Genomic DNA, 25,570 nt, shown 5'->3' with positions numbered 1-25,570 from the left:
AATCTAGCCAGTAATCAGTTCTCTAAGTGTTCTCCACAGCTGGGAACATCCAGAGAGATTCACACAGTTAAGTAGAGAAGATAGGGAGAGGGAGAAGATAGAGGTGACCTGGGGGAAAGTCAAAAGGGGGAGAGCAATCAAGCCAGTAATCACACCCCTAAGTGAAAATGGATACTGAAGATTAGATTCTTAAAGGTACAAAATTGATACCAAATACCCAAAGCAAAGATTAAAAATCTAGAGGTTAGACTCTCAAAAATATAATATTAAAAATACAAGATAAAATCAATCACAAAAATTATAAAAAATATATATATATGAAATTTGCTTTAAAAATTAGGCCTTTTTTGCAAGGTAATAATAGGTAATAAAAATGAAAATTAAATGAGTAATAAAGAACTTAAAAATAAAAAAAATTTTACAAATAAAAAATGATAATAGTAAAAATATGTCTAGGAATTTCTCTGGAGCTGTTGTGGGCAGTGTGGGGTCAGTTCAGTTTCAGATATTTCCTTTTTCCAGCTTATACTTCTTCTCAAGGTTTATAAGCCCCTTTTAATGCTTAGTCAGTGTTAACTACAGGGTTTTAATCTGTTGCACCTGTCACTTCCAGAGCAGTTCCCTCTTCTTTGTTTATTTTGGCTTCCTCTGTTTACAAGTCTCTTCAGCGTCTAATTTCTGTCCTGACACAAGCGGGTGAAGGTGGCCACTTATTTAGGCTCACTTGTTTAGTTGTGTTGTGGGGAGGGAGGAACACTGCAAACAAATTTCACTTGCGTGTGTGGGGAGTGCTTGCAGTGTATGGACCATATTTGGTTTACCCCAGCTCATGGAGCGTGTGCTCTCCCGGTGTACATTGCTCAGGCTCCAGATTGCTCTGCAGGGGTGCTGTCCAGAGCAGACCCAGCATTTCATGCACTTCCCAGGTCTAAGCCACTCAGGTTCAGGTTCTCGGGTACTCCACAAGGGCACAGACTTGGTTGGGTGTGCGTTTTGTGCCTTTCCCAGGTTTGAGCAGCTCAGGCGGCCAGCTGCTTTGCGAGCACACTGTCTGAGGCGGTCTGTGCATCTTAATCACCTCCCTAGTCCTGGCTGCTCAGTTTCCCAGGTGCACTGCGAGAGCACTGTCTTAGGTGTGCCGTGTCTCCTCTGGGGAGCTGATCTCAGGCTTCGACCCTCCTGGCAGATGTCAACCATCCAGGATCCCAGGAAGACTTGGTTAGCAATTGGGAGCCTGCTCACAGTTTAGTGGAGGATGCCATTTCTGAGGCTGAGATTGCCCCTTGCCTTCTGGCTCTGGCTGTTGCACGCCTGTCTCTCCACCTCTGGCAGAAGGCGTGGAGAGGAGAGGCCTGCACGCAGCCAGCTAACTCTCCTTTGGTATTCGCTCAGTCCTTTGTTCTGTGAGCCAGCCAGGCTGCGTGTTAGTTTAGAGCCTTTGGCAGGAAAGTTCTCTTTTTCTCTGTCTCTCTCTGGCTATCCCACAGTTTGGGTTGCTATCTCACATTAGCTCCCTCAGGTTGTCCTCAGGGCATTCAGGCCCAGTCCTTACCCTAAGCACCAATGATGCAACCTGTGCCTCCCTGTCCAGTCCCCACTCATGGGTGGCGGATGCGCGTGTCTGGGCTACTTCTCTGCTGGGAGTTGCGGTTAGGCACGTATTCTCTGGATTTTGTGTTTTTTCCACACCACCTCTCCCCCCATTTATGTTGCTCTCTGAGATTCCATAACTCCCCTCAGACCCAGGGTGAGAGGGTTTACCTGATATTTGGAAACTTGTCCTCCACGACTCCCTCCTCAGGATGGGTCTTCGTCCCTCTCTTTTGTCTCTCTTTTTGTCTTTTATATTTTGTCCTACCTCCTTTTGAAGGGAACAGGCTGCCTTTCTGGGTGCCTGGTGTCCTCCGCCAGCGTTCAGAAGTTGTTTTGTGGAAGTTGCTTAGCATTCAAATGATCTTTTGATGAATTTGTGGGGGAGAAAGTGGTCTCCCCATCCTATTCCTCCGCCATCTTGGGACTGCCCCTCTTTTGTATATTCTGTTGGCTATTACTGTTGTTGATGTTAAGTTATATTATTAATACCAGTTTCCTTATCTAATGGATGTTACATAAAGTGGTGTGTTGAGGTTATTTAGGGCAGTGGGTAACAGTGGGAGCTCTGGTTTCAGACACACCTGTTTCAGATCCCAGCCCTGTCGGTATTAGCTGAATGCTTTTTCTGCAAGTTCCTTTAAAGACCCAATTAAGCATTGTGAAATGTGGCATGTTTGTATATTTGTGCACCTGTGTGTATACTCAATAAATATGGGTGACTATTTTGTGGCGGGCTTCTCTTGTGGCTCATCTGGTAAAGAATCCGCCTGTAATTTTGGAGACCTGGGTTCAATCCCTGGGTTGGGAAGATCCCCTGGAGAAGGAAGAGGCTACCCACTCCAGTATTCTGGCCTGGAGAATTCCATGGACTGTATAATCCATGGGGTTGCAAAGAGTTGGACACGCCTGAGTGACTTTCACTTTCTTTCACTTTTCTTTTATGGCAGCATAATTTACTCTTACCTTTGTAAATTTCCTTTAGTAGCAGAAATCCCTAGTACTCATGGAAGGTAAATACAGAATCTGGTGGCTATTCACTTCCTCGCAGGCACACGTGGAATCTGGCCTCACTGGCCTTCCCTCTTCTGATGATGAATAGAAGCAGTGCACAGAGGGAGAGCCACCTAAGGCAAACAGGTCACCCATTCTTTCTCGATGAACATATTCACACAAAGTGATTTCTGAGCTCAATTCATATCAGCCAGGAGCAAAGAAGAGAGAGGTTTTGTGGTCTGTTTCCCAGGAGATTCACATTTGTCTAAATGGTCCCCACCTGAAATAGGTTGAAGAGACAAGTAACTTGGGACTGTATCAATCTCTTTATTAAAGAAAGGACACAGAAGGAGTGTGGAAGAACAAAGCCTTGCATGGGAAAATAAAGGCAGGTAGAAATCAGACCATAGAGCAGACTAGCAAGGAAGGCATTTTAGTAAAAAGGACAAAGGAAATAAAACTTTTGTTTTATAGTAAACTAATTGAGCCATACAACATTACTTGACTTATTTGACTTGATTATGACTCAGGGATGCATGGCTGATTAGATAAAACTACGTCCTAATTTTGTTTCATATGCTTGTGGTTGATGCTATTATTTTAGAAAACATCTATTTGCTGTCCTCTTTGACTTTTATTTCAATAATGATTAATTAATTTATTGGTCAAATTTTATTATAAAAACTTAAAGTAATTTTCTTCCACCTTCTCTTGTTTTATTGAAATAAATAAAGTTTCAATTGACTAAGAGTCTTCTGCCTGTTTAGAAATAATTTTGTAACATAGAACTTTCTATTATAAAGTTGCTTATGGTACTATGATTTGGATTGACTTCCATGTAACCTGGGGGGCTTATTTTAGGACCATAAGCCTGGTATCACTTGTTTTTGTGGGGCTTCTTATAGTCCCAGCAGTTTTTCAAGTACAAATGAACTTTAGTTTAGAAATCACTGTGGGTTAAATAAATGTAAAGTAATATAGCAGAAAGAGACATACAAAACCAGGATAAAATGCTGATCCTCTTTCTTATTAGCTAAAGTACCTCAGGGTAAATCTTAACCACGTGGAGTCTCAACTTTGTTTTTTTTTTTTTTTTAAACAAATGTACTATCTACTTCATAGATGGTTGAGTATATGCAGCACACCAGTCATATGGTAGGTGCTCAGCAAATGTTTATTTTATGACTAACCCCACTTCCCAAACCTGCTTAAAGCAGACAACTCATAGTGATTTACAGCTCTCTTCTTCCTTCTTCCAGTTTTGATTATGTTATGTTATGTTTGATTATGTTATTTGTTATGAAAAACTCATCAGTCATCAGCATAACCATTTAAAACCACTGCTTTGGCTGGTTGTATAAGAATTGTACTTATCACATTTAATGTAGTATAATCTACAAAGATACTGAATCACTATGCTGTACACCAGAAGCTAATATAATATTACAAATCAAAGGCTAACAGAGTTTTGCTTGGAGAACACACTGGCCATAGTAAACACCCTCTTCCAACATCACAAGAGGTGACTCTACATGGACATCACCATATGGCCATTAAATCAGCTATACTTCAATTAACAACTGAAGTGAATGATACTTTAAGAAATAAAAGAAATGAGAATTAAAAAAAAATGTGGTGCAGTTTAGTGAGGCATCCCTTATCTAAAAAATTCAACATCCAATGTTTACAAATTACCTAAAGTGTGGGACATTTTGTTAAGATATAGGGAAGACAGTACTAGAACACACACATGTAAGAAAACAATAGAATCTACCTTATGGAATTGTCATTAGGATTAGATGAGTCAATGATACATGTAAAGTGAGTGAAACAATGGCTGGGCCACGGTTAACACTCAAAAATACTAGTTTTTGTTATTGTTTTCTCTATAAGACATTTAATGAATTACTTGCAGTTCATTGGATGAACCCTCCAATAAAGGTTTGTATAGATTGCTGTGTATAGGGAGTGTGGTACATAAAAGAATGCACTAAAAAGATTGCACTAAACTGGATCTTTAGTGGTGAGAAAAAAATCTTTTAGTTTTCTAGGCAGAAGATGCTGTGCTCAGGAAAAGTGACTGAAAGTTTGGGAAGGTTAAGGGGAGAAATTATGGGCTCCAGGGCACTGTTGTCTAAAGAAAGCAAACTGAATGAGATGATGCATCATTCATATAGATAGTTTCACTCCTTCACCTTTACGCAACTACTGAGGGTCTGCTCTGTGCTAGACATTGGAACACAACCATTAGCAGGATATTCATGGTCTTTTGGAGTGAAACTTAAAGTCAAGTGGACAACACACACATCGAATAAAGACTCACTTTACTGTGTTAGATGAACTGTGAGTGAGGAAGCAGAGAACTAGGGGAACATAAGTGATTATTTATATTTGAGAGCGGAGGCAAGAAGTCAGGATTCCTGACTTCTGTGTTAATATTTGAAGCAAATATTGAAGAAAGGTAGCCTTACTTCCTCTTTAATTGTCTTTTCAGAATACTTCATGTTACCCAGAAATTTAGGCTCCTGTCTCCATTTTATTGTACTAAGCGATAGCAAAAAGTTTAAAATATTGCATCCAGTCATTTGCCTGGCCTTTATTTCTGTGATGTGAAAGATACTGTGTGGTAAAATAGGGGAGAAAGACTGGATTTGACTCTTCCATAGGTTAGATAGAACATGCTTACAACTGTTGTAACCAATATAGATGATTTTGAATATGACAAGATTGCTGATTTTTTAAAAAACTGAAATTGGTAGTTGATATTAAATAGCATTTGCTTCTTCACTTGAAAGGATGGCAGAGCACAAAGGAAAGTGTTACATTCCTGAAAGCTGTCCCTGTATTTGGAAAGATTGGGAGTACCTCTCAGGAGAAGTGATTGCTACACCATGCTATACCTGGTAATGAGATCTGTTTATTTCACAACTTCTCTAAGAAATTGTGCTAGTTTCACTCATGTTGTATTTACTTAATATGACGAATTTCATTAGAAAGCAAACCAAATCTGAGTAAATAAGAGTTTAAAGGCCTTCAGGAGTTAATGGGAAGCTACTACTTACAGGGGGATCATTATTTTTATGCCTATTTGTTTGACCAAGAAGTAAAAAATGAACTATGATAATTTGAAAATATAATAGGAAAAACATATCTGAAATTTATAAATAATAAATGTTCCAAAGAGAAGGTCATATTTGGTGGAAAATTTTGTTTGAAAATAATCCAAAAGAATACCATAAAATAAAATTAAAATACAGTTTCCTTGAAATGTGGATAAAAATTCAAGCTTGTGAATAAGTCCTGTCTGTGACTGAACAATAACAACAAAAGATATTGAAATGGACTCAAGTAAAGGAGATAGCATTGTAGTCTTTTGGCAACCGGCAGGTGTATCTTTAGTTTTTCATTCCATCACCTGTTTTCAAAGTGACCCAGGCACAACTTCTAGGCTTGTTGGTGATGTCTTAAGACAGAGTGGTAAATATATGCCCTATCTATCACTGTAATAAAATGTTATCAGAAAGAATTGGCTATATTTATAAGAACTATTGACATAGTGAATACCCTTGAATACAAACCTTCCAATACTTATGCTCCCTGAAAAATACTGATTAGAGCCACGTGTCCTAGAAAGGTAACAATGTTGATGTTGTTTTCTAATAGCGTTTGTCGACGAGGAATGTTCAATTGCACGTATTATCCATGCCCAGCAGTATGCACAATATACGGGGACCGGCATTATCATTCTTTTGACGGACTGGAATATGATTATATCAGTGACTGCCAGGTATTTTTGATAAAGGTATGTCACAGTTGTTATCGTTGTTTGGTCTCTAAGTCATGTCCGACTGTTCACCACCCCATGGACTATAGCCCTCCAGGCTCTTCTATCCATGGGATTTCCCATGCAAGAATACTGGAGTAGGTTGCCATTTCCTTCTCTGGGGTATCTTCCCGACCCAGGGATCAAACCGAGGTTTCCTGCATTGCAGGCAGTTTCCTTTACCGCTGAGCCACCTGGGAAGCCAATGTCACGATTACTTGTTTTAGTTACAGTTATGTAGAGCGTGTAAAAACAAGTACAGTAGACCTGTGACATATCACATCCACATATCATTAGTAAAACTTCTAAAAGCTACAGCAATTTTAAATTAATTTCCTTAACTAATTGTAAAGTTTTATTATTTGTAAGTGATGAGCTAATTTCATAACCTTTCTGTGCCTCTGACTTCTCATTTGTAAAATGAGGATAATAATTGTCCCTATTTCCCAGGGGTAGTTCTCAGGGTTGAATGAGATAAATATATGTAAAGCTTGCATATAGTACTTACTATTTAGTAACTGCTCAGTAAATATCAACCATTTTTATTTTTCTTGGTTTAATTTGGTGAATGTAAATATAGCACATTAAATCATGTATTGGATCATGTATTGTTTATAGTTGTAGCAATTAACATGACATTATTCTCATTTCTAGACATGCTATTTTGTTGATATGCTTTGGTTAAACCCTGGGCTTTGTATATCTGATAGAATCCTTAAAAGTTTTAGGAAGAAGTTGCCCAAGATTAAGCAAAATAACATCTTTTCATCCAGCAAGGTAACCTGTGATTTTTCTTGAATGTGTGTTTTCTTCTGGGTAAGGCTTTTATGTTTTTAGCATATGTCAGGAAAGTAGGCACATTCCCATTTTGTATTAGTTATTTTAAATAAAAAACAAACAGTTAATTATAGCCTTCCAGACTTAAGCAAATCTCCTGCTATGTTTCAAGGGAAACCACTGAGTTTCCCTTTCAGTACTATTTTTAGCCTCCTTTATGAACAGTTTTAAGTTTCTTAAAGAATAAATCCCTGGGAATGAATTTGGCAGTTAGAAAATTATAGAAGATGACAAGTTGCCTGTAGGGTGTGTGTGTGTGTGTGTGTGTGTGGTCTTATCTTGGAGCACAGGAAAGGCACAGTGATACATATCCATTCTATGAGTATTTGTCCTCTTCAAACAAGTATTTAGCAAATAATTTTATATGAGGATTTTCTTACCTCTTGAGGTTTAGGTTGTAAATTGAGAAGCCTGGAAAAGTAAAAAGCAATTTAGAGATTTGAATGCATAAACTGATACTTTTTTTTTTTCCCCTCATAATGTTTCAGACTGATTTTATACCAAATCCTTGCTTCCCTTGATATTTAGGTGTCTCTGATGTTCCTTAAGAACCCTCTTCCTTTGCATTTCTGGCTGTTATGCTCTTGTAGTCCTTCACTGTCTCTTGTGGTTTCTCCTTTGTCTCTTTGTTGCCTTTTCTTTTTGCATTTGTCCTAGACCATGGATGATGGAGTTGGCCCCTTCAGGGCAAGGACCAAACCCTAGTCACCGTTGTTTTAGTAGCGCTGGGCACCATGCTGGCAACACTTGTCCACTGAATGTTTACTGAACTGGATGTGTGTGCTTGGGTCTCTCTCCTTTTCTCCTAATGCTTAGGTTCATCCACCTCTTTAATCTTAACCTCACCTACAAGCTGATGAGTTCCAAATTGACATGGACAGCTCTGACCTTCAACTTCTACGCTGTCTTCTGACTCAAGTTCATCCCTATAATAATACATATTTTTCGTTCTGTTCACCTTTCTAAGACTCACATTGCTATCATGTCATTGCTTTTTAAAAACTACAGCTGACTCCCATTTACTGGCTTCCATAAAACTGAACTTCTCAGGATAATCCTTCAAGGGTCTTTTTCAGGGTATTTTTCTGTACCTGATTGGCTCTACCCCCTCAAACTGACTTTTCTAGTTCATATTTATCTGTTCTGTTCTTACTCATCCTACAATATTTGATAGTCCTCGTGTCAAAAGTAAGCAACCCATTATATTCTGATTATTTTATATGCTCAGTTAGGTCATGTATCATTTTATGTCAGAGTTCTGTGTTACACTTCTTTTGGGTTCCTCACTAGGGCTAGCACAATTATGGTTGTATTATAAGAGCTAAAAAAATTACTTGCTCTGTTTTTAACCATTTTTTAAGAGGGTAGAATTCAAAAAGTTGCACTTAATTAGTAATCTTATATTTGTTATACATGCATACACATGCCTTCAACATGAAGTATATAGAGCAGTGTTCTTAAACTTGATTATGTATGCATATAACTTGGAAATCTTGGTAAAATCTAGGTTCTGACTTTATGTGTTTGGAGCAGTATCTTGGAGTCTGCAATTTGAAATAAACTACTCTGATGTTTCATGTCCATTGTCCACTCTTTGAATAGGAAGAATGTAAATCATTTCCTTCTTTAAAACACCAATTGTAACTATTTTTGAAATTCTCCTCTTCTTCTGAATAGTAAACTTTGTCATATCTAGAAAAATCAAAGTATCATTGACAATACTGTATCAAATATGACTCTCAATCGTTGACAATACCGAATCAAACACTGAATATATCATTAAGGTTAATTAATGATGCTTTTTGTGGTTTCATTTTAAGTAGCAAAGCAAAAATTCTGCCAAACTTTGTTTTCACTTTGTGTATGGAAAAATTATTTAGAAGTATTTACTAAAAGCATTTTAAACCTTGTCCATGTATTACCATCTTTGTAAACATTTTCCAATGTGTGGTCTTTGCTCATATATTATCATTTCATTCATTTAATACACAATTTTCAGGGCCTATTAAATGTACACTGTGTTAGCAAAGACGTTCCTTCTGTATATATTAGGATAGATTTCTCCAAGAAAATTCTGAAGTTTTGAAAACAGGGATCATACTCTATATTTCTTTTTTCCTTCCCCTCCATTGTTTTGCAGAATGCTGGGCATTTAGCAAACTCTTAATGACTACTTATTTGATCTGCCTGGCTCTTCCTTAACTCCTCATCTGTCATTGCAGTAGAGAAATCATAGTATTTTCCATTGTATTTTCAAATAATGATTTTTCTTAGTTGAAGTATAATTAATTGACAATATTATGTTAGTTTCAAGTATACAGAAAAGTGATTGTGCAGAAAGTAGAATATTTGTCTCAACTCTGATTCCTGACAAAATGAAATTATCTTCTTATGTCTGATGCTAAATGATGATAACAGTCATTTTTATTGGTACTGAATATAAGAGTGCCATTTTATTTGGCAGGCGAGAGCCATTAAAGTTTGGTTTTCAGGTTTGTAAACCCCATTTCCTCTCATCACTTTAATTTGCTGCTATATTCTTCTGTAAAAATACATACATCATATTCAGTCTCAAGTTTTAATGAGATATGCCTACCTGTAAGTGAGAAGACACGTCACAGGAAGTATTAGTCCAACATTTGGATAAAATGTTAAATATCTGGGTTAAGATCTATCATTAGGGTTCATGTGGCAAAAATTAGGTATAAAGAGTATGAAAAATCTAAAGTTTTAAGTTTTAGGATGGTATATGTTTTTTTTCCTCTGCCAAAGCAGAATTATTCTTTTTTATTTAATAATGTTCTTTAAAAAAAAGAAAATGTGCTTACAAAAAATAATCTTTGAAAATTAAGAAAATAAAACTTATATTAGTAATTAATTAGAATTATACTAGTGAATTATTGATTGTATTATAATGAACATATTTATTGAAATTAATAAACCAGAACCAGGACCCCAGAATGGATGGGTTTGTTTGACCAACATATTTTTGACAAGCCAAGAAATATTTTATTTGACCATGGAGGAGATAATTATTTCACACCAAAGACAAATTAGTGATTAACAAATGGAACTAGTAGTCATGGCTTTGAAATATTATCATATCAGATAGTAAATTTTTCAATGATTGAGATTTTCTACTGCAATAGTTTTATAATTTTTTTTTCTTATTCCATCTGCTTCTCTTTTTCATGGGAAGGTTTTTTTTTTTGAGAATCAGCATTTCCTTTGAGAAGGATAGAATGACTGCCAACACCATCCATTGACTTGCTGCTTTTTCAGAGGCAGCATTCACTTCTGTGGATAGCATATTTAATTCCTCCTTCTTTGTCAGGCAGCTCTCTTTCCTCCCTGTCTTGATTACAAATTCTAGGCTTTATTTTTGTCATTTGTAAAGCATTTTTATTTGGTAAAACTTATCATTTACTTTTTTGGGCCCTGTGAAGGATATAGTAATCTAATTCATAAAAATTTCACTTTTATTTGCCAATTGGACTTTTAAAAATTAATACTTACTCAACTTTATCTTAAAGTATAATGTTACTTGACTCTGACATTCAAAGGAATAGTAAACCTGTGTTTTAATCTCTGGATTGTGGAGTCTTAGGAAACAGTTCCAAGCGAATACTTACCCTATCTTTGTTTATGTTTATCAAACTTTAAAAATTCAGGTTCTCTGCTATTTTATTCATTTTGAGGCTGTTTATGTTATACTGTAGTATACTGTAAATAGCACTTGGAATATAGCCCATAATTTTTTACGTATAGTGCAGCAGACCTATGACAAAGTCATCATTGTATTTCCTGAGCTAAGACTTTTTTAAGAGTAAAGAGAGTTGAGAAAGCAAATAGCAACCTGACCTGTGCTATAAGCTCAGAGAAAGAGAACATTGGGTGTTTTCAGCAAAAGTGAGAAATTTAATATTCCAACTCCCAGATTTCAGAGTCAAACTTTGCTTCCATTATCTATGAGAAGCCACAGCCCCTGCTAGTTTTCTTCTATAACTTGTTCTAGATTTGATTTTTTGGCATTCTGTTCAGTTGATACCACAAATGTTTGGTGCTCTCCTTGTCTCTGAAAACCCTTCTGATACTGCTCTCAAATGTTTATACCTTGCATCATTTTTCATATCATTATTTTTCTGTGTGATTTCTGTGTGTCAGGACCTATGCCGAAAAGTGAAGGTAAAGGATGTGCAACATAGATGTGAGTCTTGGCTCCTTCAAAATTTAGACTGGTGTGCTGCTGCTGCTGCTGCTAAGTCGCTTCAGTTGTGTCCGACTCTGTGCGACCCCAGAGACGGCAGCCCACCGGGCTCCCCTGTCCCTGGGATTCTCCAGGCAAGAACACTGGAGTGGGTTGCCATTTCCTTCTCCAATGCATGCAAGTGAAAAGTGAAAGTGAAGTCGCTCAGTCGTCTCCGACTCTTAGCGACCCCATGGACTGCAGCCTACCAGGCTCCTCCATCCATGGGATTTTCCAGGCAAGAGTACTGGAGTGGGGTGCCATTGTCTAAATCACCAAATCATAAGATTCATATAAAATTGCAACTGTAAAATTAATGATGACATTTGCAAAATCCAGTTGAAACTTTTTAATGCTTATCCTCCTTTTTGGAAGTAGTTCTTGCGTTGTATTCTCTGAGCTATTTCTGCTGCCTCTGCTGGTCTTTGTCTCTGACCCCTCCTCAGTCTCTTCTGGTGGGGTCTTTCTTAAAACACTAGATCTCACAAGTTCCACATTTTCATGTCTGTCTCCTCTATAAGATTCTTAGTTGTCTGTAATCTCATAATATCATGAAGGGTAGACTTGTATGTATTTGTATATGTGTGCGTGTATTTATCTATTCATCATCAATCCATCTGTCTATCTAGGGAAATGAAAACAGAGAGGAAAAGAAGTCAAAGGAAATCATTACACTCTATTTAAGCAAATATAAAGACCTACATGGAGCTTTCTCTGTCAAATAAGAGTAAAATGAAAATTAATGGCACAGTAATTATAAAACAGTGTGGCACTTCAAAAGAGAGAGAAAAAGAAGTAGCATGTAAACATTATATGAAAATTTCACTGTGAATAAAATTTATTCCCCATAAAATAAAAATATTTTCTGCCTTCCAGAGGTTATGAAAGAGATGATGGAATTAACTAGTAAAATTTTAAATGTATATTCAGGGACTATAAGTAAGTGAAAAAGAAAATGATAAAAGTAAAGAACAGACTAAAGACCAAAACACATTGTAGAGTTGAGATATAAGCATTTCTTTTAAAAAAATAAGCATATGATCTTTTGCTTCCTGTCCCTTCCTTTTGGGTCAAATGTGAGAAATAATCTAATTGGCTAGAGTTGTCTTTGTGTGTGTGTGTGTGTGTGTGTGCGCAGGCGCGCACACGCGTGCGCAATACAGTCCCTTGGCCCATCAAAGAAAGTGCTGCTTTGAGGCCATTCAGCTGTGGAAGATAAAGCATGGCTGCCTGAGGCTGCTGTATCAGCAGTGACTTTCCGTGGTATAGTTATCCTTCAAAGGGGCTGGGACTATGACAAGTCTTAAACTGACATGTCAAGTAAAATAATATATTACCTTGAGAGGTACTGATGTTTTATAGTTCAGAATCAGTTGGGAGAATATTCTCTATCAATGTTTTCAGTACCTAAACATAGAAGTTTTGAGGAATCCATGTGGCACGTGGCTCTTGACCTTTTTACTCTAGTTTTGTAATCATTTCTTACTGTGTTGCTTAGCAACTCTGTAGCATTATCTTCAAACCTAATATTAGCTTGAAATATATTAGAAATGGAAATTGGAGAAACATGGCTCATAGGAATCGATATTGTTTCAAGTTACTGTCAGCATAACTTGATATTACCAAGCAGACCATACAATATAGACTACTTCTTGGCATTTCTGAGTTAATATACAGACTAAAGCTAATACTGAGGCACTTTAATTAATAGTAATGGAAATGTAATGGCAATAGAAATCCTTGCTGCCAGCTTTTCAGATCCCTTAATCTAATAACTCTTGCTGACAAAGGTCCTTATAGTCAAAGCTCGGCTTTTCCAGTAGTCATGTATGGATGTGAGAGTTGGAGCATAAAGAAGGCTGAGCGCCAAAGAATTGATGCTTTCGAACTGTGGTGTTGGAGAAGACTCTTGAGAGTCCCTTGGACTGCAAGGAGATCAAACCAGTCAATCCTAAAGGAAATCAATCCTGAATATTCATTGGAAAGACTGACGCTGAAGCTGAAACTCCAATACTTTGGCCACCAAATGCGAAGAACTGACTCATTGCAAAAGACCCTGATGCTGGGAAAGATTGAATGCAGGAGGAGAAGGGAATGGCAGTGGATGAGATGATTGAATGGCATCACTGATTCAATGGACATGAGTTTGAGCAAACTCCGGGAGATAGTGAAAGATAGGGAAGCCTGGTGTGCGGCAGTCCATAGGGTCACAAAGGGTCAGACATGACTGATTGACTGAATAACAACAACAGAGAGGAAGCAAAACAAAACCCTGATTATATATATATATTTCTTCTTTGAAAATCATTCATAAGGGCAGAAAAGTATGGCATTATTTGTTTTTTTTGAGTAATACAATGCCATAATCATCTTAATGACCCTTACTATTCTTCTTTTCAAAATTTAGGCAATACTTTCGAAAAGAATTGTTAAGAAGAAGAAAAAGTTCTCAGTTCCTATAAAGTAAAGAAAACTGGGTCACAAAGGGACACATTAATTACTCTGTCAACAGCATTCATTGTAAACCTGTCTTCTAGGCAATGTGCTATAGTAATTACTAATAAGACAGAATTTGGCCAAACCAAGAAATATGCTGTGCTAATATTCATATTGTTGGTGATATAAGAAACTAAGTATGGAGAATTTATATCAAGACCTATATGATTTCCAGACATTTTAGAGAATTGTCACTTTCCTTTCTATGATATCCCACCTTCTACAAGTTAGTGGAAGGACTCAGAGCATTGGGGCTTTAACTTTCATAGCGATAAGGACTTCAAAGATATAATGAAAACCATGGCCTTTCTTCCTAGAAAATTACACATACTCGAAACAATCTTTTACAATGAACTTCCAGGATCTATAGAACTATTTAAACCAATTCATGAAAATGGGATACAAAATCAGAAATCGTGTTTCCAGAGAGTGAGTTCTTGGTAGATTGGAGAGGGGAGTAGCTGAAGGCAGATGAGGGTGAGGAGATAGAGAGCAGGTTATATTTAGAGTGTGAGAGATTACATAACATTCTCTGAAACTAAACATTCCCTATAACCTACAATTGAATTTTCTCCTCAACCATTTCTAAACTCTTCCTAATTTCTCTAGAAGTTGCATTAAGAAAAAACAGGGTTTTGAACTCTGTTCTTATTTAGCTAAGTGACTTTGGACATTCATTTTATCCTTAACCTCTGTTTCTTTATCTATAAAATGGAGATAATACATAATTCAAGAACTGTGATAAGACTTAAATGAGATCATGCATGTAAAGTTCAAAGTAAGCCCTCATATCATATGCATTATTTTATTTACTAACACAGTATCAAAGTTTTATATTTATTTTGATTTTATCTTTAGGCAAATAATTATTTAGCCAGAGAACTCCTGAAAATACAACAAAAGATATTGTCTAAATGAAAAACATCTTTTAAAATTTCCTTAAGTGACATATCTTATTGGATATTTGATGGGAAGAAACTGGTTGATAAATTTGAACTGTAATGATAAATGAAAAGTATGAAAAGGCAAAAAGATATGACACTGAAAGATGAACTCCCCAGGTCAATAGGTGCCCTGTATGCTACTGGAGAAGAGAGAAGAAATAGCTCCAGAAGGAATGAAATGGTTAAGCCAAAGTGGAAACAACACCCAGTTGTGGATGTGTCTGATGGTGAAAGTAAAGTCCAATGCTGTAAAGAACAATCTTGCATAGGAACCCAGAATGTTAGGTCCATGAATCAAGATAAATTGGATGTGGTTGAACAGGAGATGGCAAGAGTGAACATCGACATTTTAGGAATCAGTAAACTAAAATGGACTGGAATGGGTGAATTTAACTCAGATGACCATTATATCTGCTACTGTGGGCAAGAATCCCTTAGAAAAAATGGAGTAGCCCTCATAGTCAATAAAGAGTCTGAAATGCAGAACATGTGTGCAATCTCAAAGATGACAGAATGATCTCGGTTCGTTTCCAAGGCAAACCATTCAGTATCACAGTAATCCAAGTCTATGCCCCAACCAGTAATACTAAAAAAGCTGAAATTGAAAAGTTCTATGAAGACATACAAGATCTTCTAGATCTAACACCCAAAAAAGATGTCCTTTTCATCATAGGGGACTGGAATGCAAAAGTAGGAAGTCAAGAGGTATCTGGAGTAACAAGCAAGTTAGGTCTTGGAGTACAAAATGAAGCAGGGCAAAGGCTAACAGAGTTTTGTCAAAGAACACACTGGTCATAGCAAACACCGATTCCAATAACACAAGAGATGACTCTACACATGGACATCACCAGATGGTCAACACCGAAATCAGATTGATTATATTCGTTGTAGCCAAAGATGGAGAAGCTCTACAGTCAGCAAAAACAAGACGGGAGCTGACTGTGGCTCAGATCATGAACTCCTTATTGCAAAATTCAGACTTAAATTGAAGAAAGTGGGGAAAACCACTAGGCCATTCAGGTACAATCTAATTCAAACCCATTATGAATATACAGTGAAACTGACTAATAGATTCAAAGGATTAGATCTGATAGAGTGCCTGAAGAACTATGGACAGAGGTTCCTAACATTGTACAGAAGGCAGTGATCAAAACCATCACCAAGAAAAATAAATGCAAAAAGGCAAAATAGTTGTCTGAGGAGGCTTTACAAATAGCTGAGTAAAGAAGAAATGCAAAGGAGAAAAGGAAAGATATACTCATCTGAATGCAGAGTTCCAACAAATAGCAAGGAGAGATAAGAAAGCCTTCCTAAGTGAACAATGCAAAAAAAAAAAAAAAAAAAAGAGGAAAACAATAGAATGGGAAAGACTAGAGATCTCTTCAAGAAAATTAGAGATACAAAGGGAACATTTCATGCAAAGATGGGCACAATAAAGGACAGAAACGGTATGGAACTAACAGTAGCAGACGACATTAAGAAAAGGTGGCAAGAATACACAGAAGAACTATACAAACAAAGATCTTAATGACCCAGATAACCATGATGGTGTGATCACTCACTTAGAGCCAGACATCCTGGAATGTGAGGTCAAGTGGGCCTTGGAAAGCATCACTATGAACAAAGCTAGTGGAGGTGATGGAATTCCAGCTGAGCTGTTTCAAATCCTAAAAGATGTTTCTGTGAAAGTGCTGCACTCAATATGTCAGCAAATTTGGAAAACTCAGCAGTGGCTACATGATTAGAAAAGATCAGTTTTCATTCCAATTCTAAAGAAGTGAAGTGAAGTCTCTCAGTCGTGTCCGACTCTCAGCAACCCCATGGACTGAAGCCTACCAGGCTCCTCCATCCATGGGATTTTCCAGACAAGAGTACTGGAGTGGGGTGCCATTGCCTTCTCCAATAGATTAGGTTAGTACTTCTAATTCCCATGGAGTTATGAAATGGTCAAAGAGACCGAAAAGTTTGACCGAGAAAGGAGAGTTCGGTCCACATGCTTTGCCCATTTCTGGTCGGTTCCTCAAGGAGACATTGGGTGCCTCTTGGCATTGGCAGGTCAGTATAACGCCCCAACAGGTTTCTGCCATAAGCCGTATGAGATCACCGTGGAACCGCAGAGCAGGGCTTCTTACTTGCTTCACGCAGGGCATGTCATTCATTCACACAAGCACACCGTAGAGTTAGTAAAGCACAGCAGAAAACGTGTGCCTTCTAAAGAAAGGCAATGCCAAAGAATGTTAAGACAATGGCACAATTTTCTTGGACTCCAAAATCACTGCAGATGGTGACTGCAGCCATGAAATTAAAAGATACTTGCTCCTTGGAAGAAAAGGTATGTCAAACCTAGACAGCATATTAAAAAGCAGAGACATTACTTTGTCAGCAAAGGTCCATGTAGTCAAATATATGGTTTTTCCAATAGCCATTTATGGATGTGGGAGTTGGACCATAAAGAAGGCTGAATGCTGAAGAATTGATGCTTTCAAACTGTGGTGCTGGAGTCAGCTCTTGAGAGTCTCTTGGGCTGCAAGGAGATCAAATCAGCCAATCCTAAAGGAATACAATCCTGAATATTCATTGGAAGGACTGATGCTGAAGCTGAAGCTCCAATACTTTGGCCACGTGATGTGAAGAGCTGACTCATTAGAAAAGACCCTGCTGCTGGGAAAGATTGAAGGCAGGAGGAGAAGGGGACAGCAGAGGATGAGATGGTTGGATGGCATTGCCAACTCAATGGACATGAGTTTGATCAAGCTCCAGGAGATGGTGAAGGGTAGGGAAGTCTGATGTGCTGCAGTTCATGGGGTTGCAAAGAGTTGGACATGACTAAGCAACTGAACAAGCACAACAAATAATAAAATGGAAAGAAAGGTTTCTTGGAACAACATTTTAAGAGGAGATATAGATAAAAGTTTAAAGATTGAGCTAACTTGCTATATTTTTATTAAATTCTTTACATTTGAGATCAAAAATGATTTTTATTTTAGAAGCAAGTTGTATTTCATTTTCAATACAATTCATTATAAATCTCAGAATTCTTTAAGATTTAATGAAAAGTAAGTAAAAATTATGTATTGCATAGATTTATATTAATATAATATTTTTTGACATTTCAGAGTACAGATGATTCAGATATATCTGTCATTGCCCAGAACAAGAAATGCTTTGACAATGAAATTGTTTGTTCTAAAAGTGTTTTGATTTCAGTTGGGGCCACTGAAATTTACCTGAATGATTCTCCTTACAAACAGGTTAGTGAATTATTTTTTGTAAAATCATTTTAACTTGTCCTGAGTATACTGAAAAGAAAATAGAAGCAGTTTGAGGTACTTTTCTTTATAAGCAGTTACTGGGTTTTGAGTTTTTTCTTTGTCGTTTTATGTGGTTTCAGTAAATCATACTCTATTTGTCTCTTTTGTTTATACTCTACATCTACATTTGCCAATTTTTTCCCTGCCATCAGTTACCTGGAGTATTTCAACATTATCCAAGCTATCCAAGCTAGCCTCCAGTCTTAGATTTTCCCCTCTGATCCATCTCGCCAGACTGCGGCCAGGGTGATTTTTCTGAGATGGATATCTCATCTCCTGTCACCCCTGTGCTTTGAAACTTTCAGATAACCTCCCATTGCCCTTACAAGGCCTCCCCAACCTGGCCATGGTCACCTCTCCTGCCGCGTGTCTCATCACTTTCTGCTTCGAGCCCATGTTCTAGAAATTGGAGCTTTTATCAGTTCTTCAAATGCCCTATATTTTTCCCTCCCCTCTGATTATTCATGAATGCCATTGCTCCTACCTGGATCAACCTTTCCATTTAACCTACTCTTGTGTGACAAGTCTTATCTCCTTCAAGGAGATCCTCCTCGTGTGCTTAAGCTCCCTGTCAGCACGTGCGTCACACTTTGGTGCAATTCCTTGTGTGGTGGTCTGTCTTTTCTATTTGTCTATGAGTTCTGTGGGAATTGAGACCACTGTTTCTTTGTTCACTCTTGTATACTTGGAGTCAGTGCAATTTGAAAGAATGAATAAATTTCATTCACTCATTCATTTATTCCAAATGTTTACTTTGTACCAAAATATGTGTTAATTATCGGGGCCACAACAATGAAAAGCCACTGTGCTTTGCCTTTAAGGTACTTGTACTCAGTTGAGGGAGCCATTCAAGTAAATGAGGCTGTGCGGTGTGGTATGCGATGGTAGGAGTGTGCTTAGGAAAGCAGGACCATCCCTAAGAGGAAGACCTAAGCCAACTTGGCATGTTGAGGGTAGTTGTAAAGAGCGTAGCCTTTGCAGTCAGTTAGTACTCACTGAGAACCCCTGTTCTGTCACCTGCGAACTCCGTCACTTTGGGCAACCCCTCCAGGCTGCAGCTTTCACATTTGTAAATGTGGATGATTATGAAACCCACTTCTTAAGTTCATATGAGAGTTAAATGAAAGATGTATTTCAGGAAATTCCTCTCCTCCTCCCCTTCATCCTCCTTATTTTTGAAGACATGCTTTGGGGAAAAGGATTGGAACTGAGTCTTTCAAGGTTGAGCAGGTGTTAGCCAGGTGAGGAGAGAGCATAGAAAGATAGCACAGAGGAACAGTCATGCCGAAAGGAGCAGAGTTGAAAGATAAAATGGCATGTTTGGAGAACTCAAGCAGTTTAGTTTGGTGGAGGTAGATGGGGATGGTGGAGGGAGGGTGAGGCAAAGAGATCGGGGAGGGGTGTCCACACTGACTTTCACACAAGAAGCTCAGGGACAAGGGCAGTTGATAGGATGGCTGTGTAATGTATTTGAACTTACTTTACAATGAAGACATTTTGGAATTAAGCAACATAATCTGACATGTGGCCTTTAAAAGTGGCCTATTTCTGAATTTTTAGATTAGCATTTCTCAATCTGGTTTGCAAAAATTCTGCATTCGAATCATCTAGAATATTAATTATAAGAGCTGGTTCATGAACTCCACCCAGGTATTAGAATGGCTGAAGCTGATGACAATCGATATTTTAATGGTATCTCAAATTCTTCTGTACACTAACATTTGAGAATTGGTGCCCTACATCAGAGCTCATGTCCTAGTCAGAAATGTTGAGACCAACCAGGCAGTGATCAAGACTTGAGTAAAACAGAGTTTGTATAAGTCAGGTTGACATCTTTTTGAAATAATTACTGCAGTTTGAGGTAGCCTTCAGCTGCATATTCGTTTATCGGTGAAAGTTTTCTCTAAGAAAAAGGATGTGTTTTTTTAAAAAAGAAAAACTGAAAATAGTAAGTGCTCTTATAAAGACTGTTTGACACATTTTTGAAGTGGTAATTGCGGCTCTGTGTAGCTTTCGTCTTCCAGTTTTCACCTGAATGGAGCTGTTGATGAATCTCCCTCATATCAGCTGTGAAGTATAAAGGAAGATGAAGAAAAATCATAAAAATAGTTTGACCCTAACAAATCCCTGGTTAATATTTTTTCTTGAACATGAAAAGTGAAAATAAGTACCATTTATTTTATGGCAGATGGATTTCTCATTTAGGAGAAGGAAAAAAACCTGTTATTTTTTCAATTAATATACAATTCTAATTTTATCAAGTATGTAGGATATCAATATCTTATGAGTTTATTTAAGCTGTATTTTAAAAATTTTAATTCTTCACTTTTATAACTTATTTTTCTAACATCACTAGAGTTTATTTACAGTGCTGTAATTCTCCTCTGAAGTGGAGGTCTCTATTTTGGACAATGCATAATACTTCTTATAATTCTTATAATAATAATAATTCTTATAAGAAGAAACATCTTTGCTTCCTAATCTGAAAAGAAAGAAGTATAGTATCTCCTTCTGACCAAAGAGGATTGTTCTCTTGTAGCAAACTGCCCTGTCTAATAAAAATGAAGGATTTAGCTCTACAGGCAAATATAGAGGATGCGCTTTTACATCAGGATAACTAATACAAAACCAATCTGAAGGAAGTCCAATAATCTTATCCAAAAATTTATTTTATGTTCCAGTGATATGTCAACCAGCCTCAGGGAAGTTTAATAGGAAAATACATGACAAAGTATTTCATAGATTGAAAAGGAGCTATAAGCCACAAACATTTCACTTACTTGCTTTGATTATTGCTGCTCAGGCTGGAAGCTGAGAACTATAAGTAGGCCAGTGCAAGAAGGTATTAAAAATATGTGAGTTACCCTTGATCTAGAAGGTGCAGATACTGCCATAAACTTGACAAAGTACATCTTTCTAGGAGCTAACATTCATAAAGGGAGGAAGACAGATAATAAAGCCAAAGACAAATCAGATGATGAAAGGTCCTGAAAAGTGTAATCAAAATGATAAAAATAGATTCTATGGCAGAGAGTGATATGGCAGCCTGGTATGCTACATTTTGTGGACCTAGTGAAATGAAAATGTATACCCCTTTGATAAAAACAGGGATTTTTTTCCCCTTTGTTTTGTAGTCTTTCTTGACCTGCCATAGTGTTTTTTCTTTATTACTTAATGCCTTGCTTACTTGGATACAAGTATACTTCCAGGTTGAATGCAGACCCTTACAGGTACTGAGGGCATTGCCCCATAACTCCAACTTGGCACTTGGAAGCAGAAAGGAATGAGGTTAGGTAGAGTTCACTAACAAAATATATACTGTCCTATATAATATACTGAGCACTTGCAAGTATGATGTTGGTCTAGGAGACTGAAAACTTCTTGTGAATATGAGTTTATTTAATTTCCCCTGTGAAAGATTTATAAAAATGTACACTCTAGTACAGTGTTTCCCAAACTATGCTTTTGTTATTACTTGGGAGAAAAAATAGCCAAAGGATTTCATATCTCCTTCACAATTTAAATTTTGCTTCTAGTTAAAATTTTGCTTTATTTACTTTGACTTAACCATGTATTTTAAAAATTATTGTGTGAGTTAATTTCAGTGTTAGAGTCAGCATAGTCTTTTACAGGGTATAGCTCTTACCCATAAAGAACATTGCATATTCTCACTTTAGGTTGAAGGTACTCTAAATTTTCCCAATGGATTCCATCTCTAGTTTCTCCCTGCTATTATCCTTTCTAGCACACACATTATTTTCTTTTAGTAACGCAAACATCATCTGTCACTTTAGTATTCCAAATCCTCTGTTGAAGGCATTTTGCACATGAAATAACAGCCATTGACTCTAATGGGTAACTTGATGGCAAAGGGTCTCAGACTATGCTTGTATGGAATCCGTGCTGTAGCTCTCTGTGCTTTCTCTAGTTCTGTAAAAATCTTGAACTTCTGGCCCCCCAAGCCTTTATTCCCAATGGTTTCTTTCCTCATTCCATTTTTCATCCCTGTTTATTTTCCTATTTATGATCTCTTACAGATCAATAATATATGTCCTACCTCTTGCAAGAAGCCTTCCTAAGTTCCTTTGATGGAAATTCATCTCCTCATCCTCCTTAGCAACTCTTTCTCTCTCTCTATAGACACACACACACACATTTTGTGCTTATTCTTTTCAATTATGCAAAGTCATACATTTTTGGTTGTCGTTGTCTCTGAGTCCTGTCTGACTCTTTGTGGCCCCATGGACTACAGCACACTAGGCTTTGCTGTCCATCACTATCTTCTGAAGTTTGCTCAGATTCATGTCCATCGACATTTATGGTACTCAATCATATTTATTAGCCATCAATATAGAATTTCTGGGTCAGCAGGTATATCTGTTGCAGGAAGGGAGACCCCTTCCAGGGCCCAAAACTGGGTTCTTGTCTAACACTTGGAAATGAATTGTCCGAGGAGACACATGTGCTGACAAAGCAAGAGATTTTATTGGGAAAGGGCACCCGGGTGGAGAGCAGTAGGGTAAGGAAACCCAAGAGAACAGCTCTGCTATATGGCTTTCAGTCTCTGGTTTTATGGTGATGGGGTTAGTTTCCGGGTTGTCTTTGGCCAATCATCTGACTCAGAGTCCTTCCTAGTGGTGCAAGCCTTGTTCAGCCAAGATGGATGCCAGAGTGAAGGCTTCTGGGAGGTGGTCGGACATGTGGTGTCTCCTTTCGACCTTTCCCGAACTCTTCCAGTTGGTGGAAGCTTATTAGTTCCATGTTCCTTACCAGGACCTCCTGTCGTAAAACAGCTCATGCAAATGGTTACTATGGTGCCCGGCCAGGGTGGGCGGTTTCAGTCAGGGTGCTTCCCCTAACAAATCCGCCTAATGTACTGTATGCCCATGCCTTGACTGCTCTTCTCTATAACTGAAATACCTTTTTCTCTTTGCCCATTTATCTATCTTGAGCCTACCTACTGTGTCTTGTTATCAATTTTATGTTTTTCCTATTTTATTCATTTGTTTTTGTCTTTTGTTATAAAATTAAGGAAGGATAGGGGTAAGCAAAAATACTAGTACATAGATATTTATTGACAGATATTAATTTAATTAATGTTTGCATTTTGGTGAGAAAATAAGAAATTCATTTTTTTCTTTATTATGTTTTTTCCCTTTTTTTGAAGAAACGATCAGGTTTTTTTCTGGAAAATAAACCAACATATCAGCTGTGGAAGGCAGGGTACTGCATGGTAGTATACTTTCCAGAGAAAGACATCACTATTCTTTGGGATAAAAAGACAACCATCCATATCAAAGTTGGACCACGGTGGAAGGTAGGTCTACCTATTTGGTAGGTCAATCCAAATGAGATACAAGAAATGAAATTACATTGGACTTTTTAATGTTTTATGGAAATAAAACAATTGATGAAATGAGATATTTCTCAAATGATTGAGAAATGTTATATTTTTAGAATAACTAACTCAGATCCCAGGGAAGAGTAACTTTACCATGTGTTGCATACTCTTCTTAACTTCAACTTTACAGTATCCAGTTTTCCAAAGTTACTTAGTTAAGCTTTTATTCGCACTCCCTACAGTATGATTATATGATATTGTTTGTAATACAGTTGGATTTATTACAATTTGTGTTCCATCTTTTCCTCCATTTTCCAGATATTTTTAAGCTTATATACAGTAAAATTCTTTAAAAATGTAAAATAATTTATTTTTATGATCTTCAATTCTATGAATTTCAACAAATGCTTGGAGCTGTGTATCCACCACCACAGTTCTAGAAAGAACATATCTGTCAGCTTCCAAATTTCTTCTGTGTTGCCCTTTTTTTTCAATGGCTACTTCTTACCCTTCACTCTGGGCAACCACCGTATAGTTTTCCCTTTTCTGGATACAGTATAAACGAAATCACACAATATATAGTCCTTTGGGACTGACTTCTTTGACTTGATGAAACACATTCAAGATTCATTCGTATTTTTGAATGAATTAATTGTTTGTCCCTGTTTAGTGCTGGGTGATACTCTTGTTGTATGGATGTACTAGTTTGTTTGATCCATTAACAGTTGAATACTCAGTCTGGATTGTTTACAGTTCTTTTCAATTTATATTTTACATTGTTTTAATGATTGCTTATTATTAAATATTGTATTAAATATTATTAGATATTTTTATTATTTTAGATGTTTAAAATTTTAGTCCTTAAATGTTGAAATGAATATAGAATATTTCATGGTAATTTTCTTTTCCTTTAGAACAAATTATCTGGATTATGTGGAAACTTTGACAAATGTACTTCAAATGATATGACCACATCCAATAACTTGGAAGTGAGAAATGCCCAGGTATTTGGAGATAGTTGGGCATTAGGACAGGTAAGTGGAATATATATATTTTAGAACAAAACAAATATTTTCTGGTGTACTTATCCACTAAAACCTTTTATGCTTACAGGAAAATTTATTTAGGTAATACTATTTTATGTAATATTTGTGTAGTAATTTATAGTTGACAAAGTCAAACTGCTTTTACATTTAATTTCTCATGCAATCCTTGTTACAATCTGTTAATATAAAGGGTATTGACTCCGTATTACAGATGAAGAAATTGAGGCTTAGGAAGGTTAAATTCCTTGTCTACTACTGTGTATCCAGAAAGTCACAGAGATGATGTTCAAATTCTCATCTTCTAATCTCATGCTTTTCCTTTCTAATGCTCTTCCAATGTATTTGTATTTCTAATGATGTATCTTTATTCAACTCAAGGTAATGAATAAATGAAGAAAGAATTTCTTAACATTTGTTCTCCAGACATGGCTGTGTGTGGGGTGGGGTAAAGAGTGAATTCATAGCCAACTACCTCAGGGAGCAGTTAGGATGAATTAAGTCAAGCATATTTCTTTTTTGAAGGATTTCTTTTTTTTTTTTTTTTTTTTTTAATTTTTTTTTTTAATTTTATTTTATTTTTAAACTTTACATAACTGTATTAGATTTGCCAAATATCAAAATGATTTCTTGAGGTATTATATGCCTTCAGGAGAGGGATGTGTTTGAAGGAATTCCCAAATTTACTGACACAGAGCTTATGTTTTGTATATCAGTTCTCAAAGAAATAGTTTTCTATGGGACACAATCTGAGAAACGCTGAACTAAGAAAACAGTCAAAATTTGTTCTACTCTTTTCTTCTTCTTCTTTTTTAAACCTATTTTTTCTAACTAAAAATAGAGTCTGCAACTACATTTTCCTGGTTGGTTACTATTTGATTAGTTGTTTTACTATTTTGCCTAGTTTACTGATATATCTAAATCTCTTAAAAAAATTAAAAGG

At 36.9% G+C, this 25,570-nt stretch overlaps 1 protein-coding gene across 1 annotated transcript in view; it reads left to right on the top strand.

Moving 5' to 3' along the window:
• The window catches only part of OTOGL (otogelin like), a 171,221-nt gene that overhangs the window by 65,460 nt on the left and 80,191 nt on the right, over positions 1-25,570 (top strand). Inside the window, exons 22-26 of the mRNA XM_055587024.1 lie at positions 5,382-5,489; positions 6,250-6,388; positions 18,049-18,183; positions 23,411-23,560; positions 24,499-24,618. Of these exons, the coding sequence (XP_055442999.1) occupies positions 5,382-5,489; positions 6,250-6,388; positions 18,049-18,183; positions 23,411-23,560; positions 24,499-24,618 (652 nt within the window). The remainder of the gene's footprint in view (positions 1-5,381; positions 5,490-6,249; positions 6,389-18,048; positions 18,184-23,410; positions 23,561-24,498; positions 24,619-25,570) is intronic.

The sequence above is a fragment of the Bubalus kerabau genome, chromosome 1, assembly GCF_029407905.1.
Source record: "Bubalus kerabau isolate K-KA32 ecotype Philippines breed swamp buffalo chromosome 1, PCC_UOA_SB_1v2, whole genome shotgun sequence".
NCBI lineage: Eukaryota > Metazoa > Chordata > Mammalia > Artiodactyla > Bovidae > Bubalus > Bubalus kerabau.
This window is presented reverse-complemented; position numbering and strand designations above follow the sequence as displayed.